General features: G+C 52.0%; 1 protein-coding gene across 4 annotated transcripts in view; it reads right to left on the reverse strand.

The window, feature by feature from the left end:
- OGDH (oxoglutarate dehydrogenase) overlaps nucleotides 1-11178 on the reverse strand; it is a 40642-nt gene extending 29464 nt beyond the window's left edge. For 3 of the 4 annotated variants that reach the window (XM_049789625.1, XM_049789626.1, XM_049789623.1), the window contains exons 1-2: nucleotides 11079-11178; nucleotides 1949-2194 (exon numbers count right to left, since the gene is read on the reverse strand). In XM_049789625.1, coding sequence (XP_049645582.1) covers nucleotides 1949-2170 — 222 coding nt within the window. In that variant the 5' untranslated portion in view covers nucleotides 2171-2194; nucleotides 11079-11178. Of the gene's footprint in view, nucleotides 1-1948; nucleotides 2195-10644; nucleotides 10811-11078 lie in introns of those variants that run through there. The other variant, XM_049789624.1, reaches the window with a different exon arrangement.
- Nucleotides 11179-14196: the final 3018 nt, after the last annotated feature.

The following is a 14196-nucleotide window of genomic DNA, read 5'->3' on the forward strand; positions in this document are numbered from 1 at the left end:
CTCAGAGCCCTCCAAGTGTGCCCCACCCAAATCCCTCTCCTGGAAAAGAATTATTGGGGGGGGGGGGCGCTAAGCTTCCCAAGAAACAAAAGTGCTTGGGCCCAGCAGGCCTCTCCCTGGTAGTGCTCAGAGTAGCTAGTGCAGATTAAGCTGAACCCCACCCAGCAGATCCATACTCTTCCCTGAGAGAAGGGCAGCTGGCAGCGAGCAACGACTCTATGGCTGCACCACAGATGGCCTGACTCTCTGGGTGCATGACGTGACATGCCCTAATAGTGTAAGGCGACAAGGCCCTGGGCCCAGCTCCACACTGAGTCCTGAAAGCACAGTCACTCAAGAGGCATCACGGACTTACCACCTGGTCTCTGATGATGTTCCTGGCGCTGGACTCACAGACCCTGGCCCCATCCCAGATGGTAGAAAAGTCTGTTCTCATGGGCAGCTCGGGGGCTCCCGAACAGGAGTGTCCCGGGAAAGCCGTGGGAGGGAGGGAGGAGGCAACCCACCAGGTCCCTCTCATAAGGGAGAAGGAAGAGTTGGCGACTGAGCACAAAGCCTCTGTAAAAACCCCAGTGGAAGGAGTTCGGGCTGCACAGTGCAGGGGCCTATCAGACAGCAGGACACACCATGAGATACCCATCCACCTTCAGCATCCCTGCCACAGCCTTCATCACACCCTTTCACAGGGACCCACTAATGCAACTCAGTGTGCTAGTGCCTATGGCGCTATAGTGATAGCCATAATGACTGAGGCACAGATTGGAACCTGTCCCACCACTTGGACAGGCCACTGCAGGTCCCTGGCCAAGCACTTGTGTGTGTTCTAATGCAGATGTCATGGCAGAGCATATGTATATATTTACGGGTGTGTGCAAATGCATATGTGTATTCTTGTGGTTGGGATACATGTGCGTGCCTGTGTATCCTTGTGAGCAGAACATTGACACCATGTAACCGCAGGACATGTTCCAGTCCCACAAGAGACAGATAAACCCCCACTTGGGCACCACTCATGTTACAGACAGGCTGGAGCAATGGGCCCATCTGTACCCGGGACCTTCCTGATCATCTGCTGCTCCTGAGGAAGTGGGAATGGGAGATGGGGATGGGGTGGGGGGGAAGAGCTATATCACCAGTCACTGGCATACAGGGCACTCTGGGACACAATTACAGGTGGGGAAACCACCTGAGGGTGGGAGGCAAGTCCAATTGCATGAGTGACCCTGGTCAAGAAACATGGATTGAAGAGACCAATCAATAACAATTCCTTAGCTTAGGGGCCTGAGAGATAAGCACAGAGGTAGGGCGTTTGCCTTGTATTCGGCCAACCCAGGACAGACCTGGGTTCGATTCCCGGCAACCCATGTGGTCCCCTGAGCCTGCCAGGAGCAATTTCAGAGCATAGAGCCAGAAGTAACCCCTGCATGCTGCTGGGTGTGGCCCAAAAACCAAAACCAAACCAAACCAAAACAAAAAAAAAACAACCCAAAACACCCCACAATTCCTGAGCTCAACTGGGGACCACCTCCCATACACACACCATCTCTTCAGATCACACACAGGCAGAGTGACCACAAAACCAACACCACCACAGCCTGGTGGCCAGACCCCAGTCATGTCCATGAGCAACAATTCTGTGAAAGCTGTTCTGAATCCAGCAGCCATGATGGGTCTGAAAGAAAACATTGTAGGTGGTGCAGCAGAGGGAGCACTGTAGGTGGAGCGGAAAAGCTGGAAGAGCCATAGGAATCCACATTCAGACATGGAGTTGGGCACGAGGTGGAACTTCCTTCATCCCAGGCTGGGCACTGGTTGGAGGCGAGCAGTGGCAGGAGGTGACGGTGAGACCCCGGCCTGTGCAGCGTGTGGGCTGAGCGTGCTGGGCTGGGCGCCTTGGGACAAACTCACTTACCTTGGGGGGGGGGGTCCCACACCCAACACGCCTTACCTTGTGGACGCTTTTGGGGTTCTCCAACCAGGCATAGTACATTTCCTCCACATAGTTGGAGCTAGTCCCGCTGAGGAAAGGCTCGGCGGCCACGGGGGCAGAATAGCAACGGATCTGCCAGAACGTCCTGGGTGCCGCCAGCCCTTTCTGTGCAAGAGTCTTAACAGTCTGTGAGGCCGTCAGGGGCCTCAGCTTTGTAGCACAAGTCCTTAAGTGGAACATCCTGGGTCCCTGCGTCGGCCACAACTGGAGGTGCAAATTGTGAGGGAAAAAACAGAAAGAGGAAAGTTATACATCAGGATGCAGAAATTACCAGACTTGGAAGTGGAGAGGAGGCTGCTGATGAGTCTGAGGTCTTTGTTCCCAGTCAGCAGCCTGGGGGGCCCACTCAGCTCTGGATGCCTGCCTCCCCACCCCCAGGAGCAGCAGTCAGCGTTGGTGTGATCCCCAAATCAGCGGCCAGAGGAACAGTCCAGCAGGGAGGGCACTATCTCTGCCCCGAATATCCAGGGTGTGGTCCAGAACCACCACCACACACCACAATTAAAAAAATAACAAAATAGGGCCCAGAGAGATAGCACAGCGGTGTTTGCCTTGCAAGCAGCCGATCCAGGACCTAAGGTGGTTGGTTCGAATCCTGGTGTCCCATGTGGTCCCCTGTGCCTGCCAGGAGCTATTTCTGAGCAGACAGGCAGGAGTAACCCCTGAGCACCACCAGATGTGGCCCAAAAACCAAAACCAAAACCAAATAGGGCTGGAGAGATAGCACGGAGGTAAGGCGTTTGCCTTTCACGCAGAAAGATGGTGGTTCAAATCCCGGCATCCCATATGGTCCCCTGTGCCTGCCAGGGGCGATTTCTAAGCATAGAGCCAGGAGTAACCCCTGAGCGCTGCCGGGTGTAACCCCCCCAAAAACAAAACAAAACAAAACAAAAAATAACATCACCAGGGATGAGGCCCAGAGGGCAGGGACCACCAGAAAGGAAACTGGGGCAGGGAAAGGAAACAGGTAGTATGCCCAGGCGCAGGTCTCAACCCTGCACTGATGGATGGAGAAAGGACACCTGTGTGTCCCTGAGCCAGGAGAGGATGAGGCTCCTCCCAGCAAGTCCTCCCCAACCAATGGCACCTTTGAACCTAGACTCTAGTCTAGAGGGAGGGATGAGTACAGGCCTGGATACTCGGAGCAAGCCCATGGGGGCTCAGAGAGGGCCTGACTGTGAACACCTCAACCCTAGCATCTGGGAGCAAGGTTGGCATCACTGAGAAGCTGGGAACACACAAGCACAGAGCAGTGCTGAAGGGTTTGTGGGCTTCAGTGCTCTCCACCCGGCCCCTGCCTGAGCCATGAGATCATGCCCACAGGCTAGGGAGAGGCGAGAACAGGTGCCCTGGTTAACAGGGAAGAAGTTGCTCTTTGGTAACCAAAGGTAAATAAGGCACAGGTGGTGTAGACGGTCCCAGCCCCAACCACCCTCAAAGGATCTTATAAAGTTGGGCCAGACAGAGAGCACAGAGGTTGAAAGGTTGGTCTTACTCAGGGCAGATCCGGGTTCCATCCCTGGCATCACAGGTGGTTTCCTGAGCCCTACCAGGAATCAGCCCTGAGCACCACCGCATGTGGCCCACTCCTTGCACCCCCAAAAATATAACAATCATCATTCAGGCCTCAAGAGAAATGTTTATTTTCCTCCTTAATCTCAAGCTCATCCTTATCTAGGCAGCTCTGTGATGGGGGTGGGGGGAGACTGTGCTCTGAGACACAGGGTCATGCTCTGGCTGCCCTAGCCTCACCTTCCCGGGAGGCTCTCACAGTCAGCCAGCGCAGCCCAGCAGAGTAGAGCAATTTTTCCACTCCTCAAAGTATGATAGATAATGGGTCACAAGACAGCTTCCCAATCCCATGGTCTGAAAATAATCCTCTTTTTCTCTGATCTCGCCTCCTTTTCCCCACCTAGAAAAATCTTAGTTGATTTGGCTTTTCAGAGCATGTTGCTTCCTGGTCCTGGTGTCTGAGACGGTCAATAAAGCCTCTTGGGTCGTTACCATGAACTCATCACAGGTCTGAGTCCTAAGCAGGATTGGGTGTGGGCCCCAAACTTAAGAGGAGATAAAGGGGCCTGAACAACTAAGGAGCTGGGTGGGACTGTCATGAACATGTCATGCAGTCAGTCCCCAGTTCTCCATTTCCAGTCCCAATCCTTGGCATAACTTGAGCCTAAGACGATGCTCTGGGAAAGGTGGTCCCCACACAGACACACCTGCCCCATCTGGTGCTTCCCAAGGCGTACACTTTTTTAAATTGAAATTCCCAGTTCAGATTCTGTCCATGTAGGGACCAGTGTACAGGAGGTGTCTACCAGCCGGCACACACAAGGCCATGGGTCGACCCCGAGTCCTGCGGGGCAGCTGAGAATGCCACTACCAGAAGAGGGAGGGGTCCGGCCTGATGTGGCTCCCAGCTCCCCTCTCCCCATCCCTGCCCAAATGATGCTGCGTGTCACACGGTTGCCACAGAACACAGCTCCCAGGCCATGGCATGAAACAGTCACAGTAGGAGGCAGCTACCACAAAGGAGCCTGGCAGCTCCTCAAAATCATGTACACGGTAAAGAAGAGTGGACACAAAGTCAGCTGGGGTCACAGGGAGGTCATAGGAATCAGCAGAAGCGAGGAAAAGACACAGGAGACAATCATGAGGTGGCTGTAAAGGTGAAACCACATGCCCAGGGAGCTGGCCTCCAACCTGCCTCTTAGATAGACCAGCACTGAGGACATCTGAGGACACTGTCCTAGGGCAAAGTGAAGTCTACTGAGGCTGGAGACCAGGAGGGGCTCATTTCTTTACTGCTGTAGAAGCCTCACTTGAAGCCAGGGCTGGGGTCCTACAGTCCTGGGGAGACATCTGGGTCCTCCACCCTGATCCCTGTGCCATCACCTCAACTTTCCACATCCTTTTTTCTGCCCCCCAACTTTCCACATCCTTTTTAAAATACATGTTTTGAGCAGGAGATTGCAAACCCTGCTGGCTGGCTGGAGCCGGTTCCATCCCTGCAGGACCCCTCGAGCACTGAGCCAGGAGCAGCACAGCCAGGATGGTTCCCCCCTCAAAACAACCAATTGAAGGTAGGGTTCGTCTTCCACACACGGCCGGCTGAGGTTCCATCCCCAGTACCCGCCAGGAGCCATCCCTGAGATAGGATAACCCTCTAGTACCATCAGGTGTGGCCCAAAACCAAGTGTTTTGCTACCTTAAATTATTATTTTGATAAAGAACAAAAACATGGGGCCGGGCGGTGGCGCTGGAGGTAAGGTGCCTGCCTTGCCTGCGCTAGCCTAGGACGGACCGTGGTTCGATCCCCCGGCGTCCCATATGGCGCATAGCCAGGAGTAACCCCTGAGCGTCACAGGGTGTGGCCCAAAAAACCAAAAAAAAAAAAAAAGAACAAAAACATGGTCTGTAGAGCTAGTACAGCAGGGAGGTGTTAGGTTACTTCCGGGATGGTGCTTGTCCTGCACCTATACAACTGGGTTTGACCCCCAACATTCCATATGGTCCTGAATCCCAACAGAAACAGGAAGGAGTCCTTCGTCCCATCAGGAGTAAGCCCTGAGCACTGCTGGATGAGGCAAAAAGGAGGGAGAAAGGAGAGAGCAAAGAGAGAGAAGAGGGAAGTAGAGGGGAAGAGACAGAGAGGGAGGAAGGGAGAAACAGAGACAGACACAGAGAGAAGGAGGGAGAGATAAGAGAGACAGAGACAGACAGACAGAAGAACCTGCCCATCTGCCCAACTGTGCCTGGCCAAGTAGAGCAGGGGTGCTTGCAGGAGAAAGCAGCTGACTTGACAACCCCACAGAAATAGTCCCTCTTTCTCTGAGCTGTTCTCACACCTGACTCACAGTCCTTCCTTTCCTCCCTACAGGGTGAGTTTTGGTGTTTGTTGCTTTTGGGGGGCACTACCTCGGGGCTCAGGGGATCATATGCAGTGCTGGATCACTGCTGGATTCAGCAGTTCCACCCAGGAACTTCACTGAGTAGAAGCATATATCTGTGTCCACATGGACACTTACACCCAAGACTGATGGTAGCATCTTCCTAGTCAGAAGCAAGGCTTGGGCAAAGCTGGGGCCACCCACCAGTGGGCAGGGCAGCAGCAGGAAGTGGGAGCTGGGCCCTGAGTTGAGAGAGTGGGAGAGGGAGGGTGAATCGGAAAGGGAGAGAGGGAAGGGGGGAAGCAGGGCCCAGAGATGAAAGAAGAGAATGGGGGGTAGAGGGAGAGAAGGAGGAAGGGAATGAAGAGAGGGGTAGAGAAAGAGAGGGAGAGAGAGAGAAATTCTCATGTCCAGGAAACAGATGTGTGCAGAGGCCATAGCTAGGGGATGAAAGTCCTCAGGGAGTAAAGGATAAAAAGGCACCACAACTGGGCCAGCAGTGACACAGTAACTTCTGATACTTGACTGAGGAGAAGTTGGGGCTGGAGACACACAGTTTGACCTTGCTGAGGAAGGAATATGACCCCAGCAGCCTGGAGTGGCCCAGCCTGGCAGTGAGCCCCATCCGCCAAAAAGAGGTGAAGTGTCCCAGACATAATGTTCCTTTGCTCCCAAAGTTGCTTAAAAATAGGTGCAAGAGGTCAGAGAGAGAGAGAAAGACCTAACATGCAGCTCAACAGTTTCGACACCAGCACCTCCACCACCATATGGTTCTCTGGACACTGCCAGAAATGATCCCTGAGCACTGCTGAGTGTGGTCCCAAACCAAAAATAAATAAGCAAATAAAATCTAGGAAAATAAGGGTGGGAGTGAGACCACGGTGGGGAGGGGCTTGCTTTTGCACATGGCCAATCAGGGTATAATCCTCAGCACCACATACAAGTCCCCCTGAGGACTACCAGGAGGGAGTTCTGAGTGCAGAGCCAAGAGTAAGCCCTCGAAGGGAGGGAAGGAAGGAGAGAGGGTGGGAGGTAATATAATAGTTCTCAAAACCTATCAATACTGACATATCGCCAAAAAAAATAATGCCATTAATGCCAAGATATAAACAAAGTAGGCTGGAGCACTAGCACAGCAGGTAGGGCATTTACCTTGCAGGTGGCTGACCCAGGTTCCATCCCCGATATCTCATATGGTTCCCAGAGCACTACCAGGAATGACCCAAATGCAGAGCCAGTAGTTACCACTGAATACCACCAGGTGTGGCCCCCCCAAAAAAACAAAATAATAAGCAGGCATATAGCTGAGAAAATAAGCTCTTAAATAAGCAAAAGTACATAATAAAAGTGTTTTTTAGGTTGTGTCCTGCCCTAGGTGAAACTACCTGAAATAAACAGAACTCAGTAGGGTCCCACCTGCTCAAGTAACCTGAATTACAGTGACTGGCTCTGGAGGCATCTGGAGAGAGGGGACAAGGCCTGGAGGTGCCTCAGAGGGTAGGGCAGGTGTCATGAGGGGGCAGGGGTGATGGGAAACACTGCCAAATCCCTCTGAAAGCTCCATTACTCATTAGAGAGCAGAGAGCGTTGTGTCTAGCTTCACCTATTAGGGGCCCTCTAATGCATCAGGTAGTTCAATAAATTCCTGCCCACACCTGAGCATCACTGGGATACACAGCACAGCGACTCACTCTCCTCAGACACACTGGTGACAAGTAAGCACAAGCAGCAGAACCCCTGGGAGACACAGACACTAAAGAAGCTAAAGAGGATGGGGCCAGAATGATAGCACAGCCAACTAGGGGGTTTGCCTTTAACATGGCTGACAAGGGTTTGACCCCTGGCATCCCATATGATCCCCCACGCCTGCCAGGAGTAACCCAAGAGCTGCCTTGTGTCTTGCTCCAAAACACAACAAAAAAAGAAGCTAAAGGGGGGAAAAGAGAAAAAAGGGGGGGGGTCGGGTGAAGAGAAGCAAGATACAGCAAGAAGTGAAAAAAGGAAAACTGCCATACCCTCAAAGTAATGATGGTGCCACGGGTGGACAGAACTGCCTTCTTAGGTCTTAAGAAATCACCGAAGCAAACTCAACACCACCAAGCCATCTCTGTGGAGAGTTTTGCTGTCTAGACCAACCATACCTGGTGGCCCACAGCTGCCACACCCCATGATGCTCCAGGATCACGAGGCCTCCTGCAGGCATCAAACCCAGGGGTGACCTGAGTGCAGAGCCAGAGTCACTGCTGGGTGTGGCAGAAAAACAAACAAAAACAAAAAAGAAACAGAGGGACCAGAGCAATAACACAGTGATTAGGGTGTTTGCTTTGCATACTGCAGACCCAAACTCTATATTTGGTATCCATATGGTCCTCTAAGCACTGCCAGAAGTAACCTAAGTAACCTCTATGTACCACTGAGCGTGACCCAAAAACAAAACAAAACAAAACAAAGAAAGAAAGAAAAAGAAACAGCTAAAGAAAAACAGATTAGAGGGCCAGAGTGGTAGAGTAAGTGGTAGGACGTTTGCCTTGTACTCCCTAACCTAGAAGAAACCACGGTTCAATTCCCGGGCTGTCCCATATGGTCCCCCGAGCCAGGAGCAATTTCTAAGCCCATAGCCAGGAGTAACCTCTGAGCGTCACCGGGTATGGCTCAAAACCAAAACCAAAACCAAAACCAAACCAAACAAACAAAAAAAAAATAGATTAGAGAACAAGCATGCTCTGAAAATAAATTCAGTGTTACTGACCATTGGAGAAATAAAACACAATAGAAGGTCACTGCACAGGGACTCAAGGGCAAAAAAAGCAATAGCACCAGGCTGGCTGGGAGCACTCAACAGTGGGTGCTGAGACCAAGGCAGTCTGATCTCTGCAGCGTCAAAGATCCAACTGAGACCATGCATGCAAGAAACATGCCCCAATACCAAGTCAAAACTAAGTCTACAGATTTAGACAAGGTTTTGTGTTCTAGCTTTGGATTTTTGGGGGCATTAAACCCCCCCCCCACACACACAAAATACAGAATTTCTATATAACCTAGTAATTTCACTCCTGGGCAGCAATCCCAGAAAAGTAAAAATCTCGGTTCATAAACATACATGAATATTTTCCGGAGCCTTATTTAAGACATCCCAAGAATGTTCTTGGATATCCTTCAGCAGGAAAATAGTTAATCAACTGCTAAATACATTCTACTGATCTATTCAGCAGCCAGAGTGCCATGTGGAAAAGCCCATTCCAAAAGGCTATGTACTATGTAATTCTTCTCAGAGATTCTTTGGTTTTGGGGACACACTCGTGATGCTAAGGGTTTATTTTGGGCTCAGGGGATTCTATGCAGTGTCTGGGACTGAATTCAGGTTGGTGGCAAGCAAGGCAAGTGCCCTCCCCACTGTACTGCCTCTCCAGGGCTCTGGCCCATATCTTTACATAGATTCTCAACAAGCCAAAACAAAAGAAAAAAAAGACTGGTGGTGGCCACAAAGTAAGTAATTTAAAGCAAGCAAAAAAAAAAAAAGTGGTCTAAAAGCCAAAAAGTGGAACAAAGCCATGACTCGCAGTAGGGCAATTGCCTTACGTGGATTGAACGAGGCCTGGCTGTGCCCTCCTGGCACCACTGAGGAAAAGATGTCAGGAGTCACACTTGCAATGGTGGAAATGCTCTCTATCCTGGTTATTATGCCAGTACTAACACTGTTGTGTTAGTTTTTGTTTGTTTTGCTTTTGAGCAACACCTGGTGGCACTCAGGGCTTCCTCCAGGCTCTGCACTCTGGAATCACTCCTGATAGAGCTCAGGGGACCACCTAGGGTGCTGTGATGGAACCTGAGTGGGCTATGTGCAAGGCCAGCGCCTTCCCCGCTGTTCTATTGCTTGAAGTTCTGTACTATAAGTTTTGTGAAGTACATCATTGGGGAACCAGAGCGAAGTACAGTGAGCCTTCAATAAGGCTGACCCTGGTTCAATCCCCAGCATCCATAGGGTCCTCTGAGCAACTCCAGGAGTGATCACTGAGTACAAAGCCAAGAGTAAGTCCTGAACACCGCTGGGTGTAGCCAAAAAATTGAACAGAATATGGTAGTGTTTGGTTTTTTTCCTCAAATGGGGGCACTGAGTGCCTATGCTGATCTAAGCAGACAGCACTTATATATACAGGCACATCTACACCTGCGGGGCAGACACACAGTGTTTGGTGCATACCAGCTGGACACTCACATTTAGACAGAACCAGCACAAGCACACATGATCTTCAAAGTAAGGTCCGTCTGAGGAACTGAGAAGCACAGAGGGCATTTATTAAGTCTGTATACTCGGAACTGACTTTGTTGACTTTTTGACTAAAATGTGGGCAACACTCCCTCCCACCACGAAAAGCCCTTGGGCTTCTTCATTCTCCCAGCTGACCCAGGAGGAGCAACAATATCCCCATTCTGGCGAGCGAGCACCAACCAGGCAGTGGGGTTCCATTCCAGGCTCAGGACCTACGCTGCAGGAAAAGTGGGGTGTTCGGGGGTCCCTGACAAATGCGCACAAAATGCAAGGAACCCCGAAGCCCAGAGGATCCCACACCCGGGCCGGTCCCGGGGCTCCTGGGCCTGCGGGTTATCAAGTGTCGGGCCCCGGCTCCCCCAAGGATCGTGCGTAAACAACTCAGACCGGTGCCACGCAAAAAGTCGCGCGCCTCGGGGGCTCCCCAAGGATGGGGCTTCCCGCAACAGGCTGGCCCAGCCCTGAGCACAGCCGACTGTGACGGGGTGACCCACCCGGGGAGGAGCAGCAGCGGGAAGGAAGGGCAGTTGCGGGGCTCCGGTCCGGCACAGTCGCGCGGGGCGCGCGGGGCGTCGGGGTCCCGGGTCCCGCAGGCAGGCGACCGCGCTTGGGGCGGCCCCAGGGCGCGGGGACGTCCGCAATCAAGGGCGCCCCGGGACCTGGAAAGGACACAGCGCGCGGCCCACGTGACGCCGCGCCCTTGGGGGTCACCTCGGGGCCCCGCACACGCCAGGCCCGCCCGCCGGCCCGCGCCATTGGCCACCTCGCCCGCCCGTCACCAGCCGCCCGCCCAGCCACCGCCCTCCGGTGCCCACCGCCCGCGCCCGAGGCCGCCCGCCCGGCCTTCACCCGCCCGCCGCCTCCACCGCGCCGCCTTGTCGCGGGCCAACCCCGCCACAGGCCCCTCCCGAGCCCGGAGCGCACCTACCCGCGTCCGCTCGGCCCCACCGACTGCGGCGTCCGCACCCCGCTCCGGTCTCCAAACTCTCGGCTCCGCCCCAACGTGTGACGACAACACGTCGCCACGCCCACCGTGACGCTAGCGCGCAGACACGCCCCCGAGGAGTTGCCAGCACGCCGCCACCTCCCCGGGGTGGCGCCGACACGCAGCTCCGCCCCCTTGCGTCTCTCCAGAGTTCTGTCACACCTGCACACGTCGGGCGCGGTGACGTCATACAACCGCGCAGGCGCGCTTGCGCTTTGTAAGTCCTGCTCCTGCTTCCGCCCGGAGTAGTCTGTTCATGCGGGGATTGCTTGGGCCCAAGTCCCTTCCCGCCTTCCCAAAAAGTTGGAACCTTGCGGGGCCTTTTCAGCGAGCAGAGCCGGCCCGCGCTGTGCCCCGTGGCACAGTGGGTTCCAGTAAATGCTGAGTCCGGAGGCGGCATGTCCGCCTTCTAGGGCACCATGTTCGTGCCCAGAGCTGCAGCCGGGTTTGCAAAATAGGAAGGGGAGGGTTTGCAAATGCCTTGCATGTGGGGGCGATAGACAGCAGTGCTCACTCCTGACTGCTTGCAGGGATCACTTCAGGTGGTGCTTGGGGTACCCTTACGGGGTACCTAGGATTTGAACAAGGGTCAACCACATTTGCAAGGCAAGTCGCACTACCTGCTCTACTACCCAGCTCCTATCTTAATGGCATTAATTAAATTCTCAGGTATGGGGACGGAGCGATAGCACAGGGGTAAGGCGTTTGCCTTGCACGTGCTCAACACCGGACAGACGTGGTTCGAATCCCGGCATCCCATATGGTCCCCGAGCCTGCCAGGAGCGACTTCTGAGCGCACAGCCAGGAGTAACCCCTGAGCGCCGCCGGGTGTGACCCAAACAAACAAAAACAAAAAAAAATTATTTCCCCAAGGTATGTGCCTCTTGTGATAAGTCACACAAAACAAAAACCAAGTGTTTAAATAGTCACTTCCCAACACACCCTTTCCCCCTAATCATCTCTACTGTGCTATGGGGTTTGTGGTTTGTGTTTGGGTTGGGGGCCACACTGATCTGCACTGGGACCTCTCCTGTGCCTTGTACCAATGTCTGGTCAACCACGAAGTGCCATGAATCAAAACAGGCCCTGCTGGCAAGGCAGGCGCTGCAGCTATTTGAACTGTACCTGGCCTAGCTCTGCTGCTTTTCATTTCCATAATTTTAACTCCGTATCTCATGTGTGAGATTGCACAATATCTGGCCTTTTGTGTCTGTTTATTCCAGATAATAACTTGTCAGTCCATCCTGTAGGTGGAAAAATATTTATTCCATGAATAGTATGTATGTTATTCCCACACGCCCATAAACAGACATATTATTTCTACCTTTTGACTACTGCAAATAATGCCACCGTGACCATTGGTTTAAGTTGTTTGTTAAATATTCTTTGAGATTTGGGATCACACCCAGCAGTGTTCTATGATCCTGATCTCTGTGCTTAGTGATCCAGCAATACTAGGGACTATGTGGGACGCTGGGGATAGGACTCAGTTTCCTGCACACAAAGTTGCATCCAGACCTTTGAGCTACTTCCCCATACCTTGTTTATATCATTTGTGGGCACTCAACCCAGTGTTCTTCCTGGCTTCCTCATCATAAACTCTGCCAACTACAGATTGAACTTATATATATTCTTTGTAATTAGGCCAAGGATGGTTGTGTTTTGAACATGTAATTTTTCTCTTGTTATTCTCTAAGAATAAACAATTATTTATAAAACAGTATACTGTCAGGTATGTTAATGTACAGATGATTTAAAATACATGGGTGATAGATGTGAGTTGGAATTATATGTATGAGAAATCATTTAATAGCATTGCAAGTCACAGAATCTCAAGAAAATACACAGATGGGTAAGAGATAGCATAGAGGTTAAAGTACTTGTTTGGTTCAATTTCTGCCACATATATGGTACTCAAACCCTCCCAGGAGTGACCCCCAATACCACCAGGTATGATAGTCAAATAAAATTATGTGTATATACACACAGCACACGCGCACACACGAGAACACAAGAATGTATCTAGGTTATGTACAAATTTTTGGTTTGGGGGCCACACCCAGTGATGCTTGGAGGTTACTCCTGGCTCTACATTCAGAAATGCTCCTGGCGGGCAGGAGAGATAGCATAAAGGTAAGGCATTTGCCTTGCATGCAGAAGAATAGTGGTTCTAATCCTGGCATCCCATATGTTCCCCTGAGCCTGCCAAGAGTGACTTCTGAGCAAAGAACCAGGAGTGACCCCTGAATGCTGCTGGGTGGGAGGTACCATGTGGGATGGGGGGGGGGGGAATGGTTCCTTAGCATATCACTGTGCTATCTCCTGCCCCTATATACAAATTTTAGATATGTATCTTGAGGTAACCTAAAGGTCATGAATAATTCCCTGAGGAAAAATGACTGATTTGGAAATGACATTAGTGTGTCCTAAAGTAAGTCTATACCTTATTTTTTTGTTTTCACTTGTGTTAGCTGTTCTCAGATCTTACTCCTGTCAGGCTCAGTTGACTGTATGTCCTGTGGGGATTTAACCTGACAATTTCAGTTTTTGGTTTTTGGATGTTTTTGTTTGTTTGTTTGTTTTTTGGGTCACACCTGGCAGTGCTCAGCGGTTACACCTGGCTCTGCGCTCAGAAATCGCTCCTGGCAGGCTCAGGGGACCATATGGGATGCTGGGATTCGAACCACCGACCAAGGCAAATGCTCTACCTCCACGCTATCTCTCCGACCCAAACCTGACTCTTTCAGGAGGAGCACCCTCCTGGCTGTATTATTCCTCAGGCCCTGATTCACCACATTTATTTATTATTTTGGTTTAAACAACAGGAGTGGGGCTGGAGGTGGCTCAGAGGATCCGCACATCAGAGACCTAAAGGAAACCCGGCATCACAGACTTAGCACCGTCCTGCCCTAGTGGTAGCTAGCACCACTGAAAACGAAGAACTCAAAGTTTCACAGGGATGGAGGGAAGCAGCCTGAGGTGAAGGTGTGAGTAGTTGACTTAGTCATTGTCCAAGGCACAGGTCAGTGTCATGTTCTGGAGTGTGGATTCCATTTGTCCA

This window comes from Suncus etruscus, chromosome 15 (genome assembly GCF_024139225.1).
Source record: "Suncus etruscus isolate mSunEtr1 chromosome 15, mSunEtr1.pri.cur, whole genome shotgun sequence".
Classification (NCBI taxonomy): Eukaryota; Metazoa; Chordata; class Mammalia; order Eulipotyphla; family Soricidae; genus Suncus; species Suncus etruscus.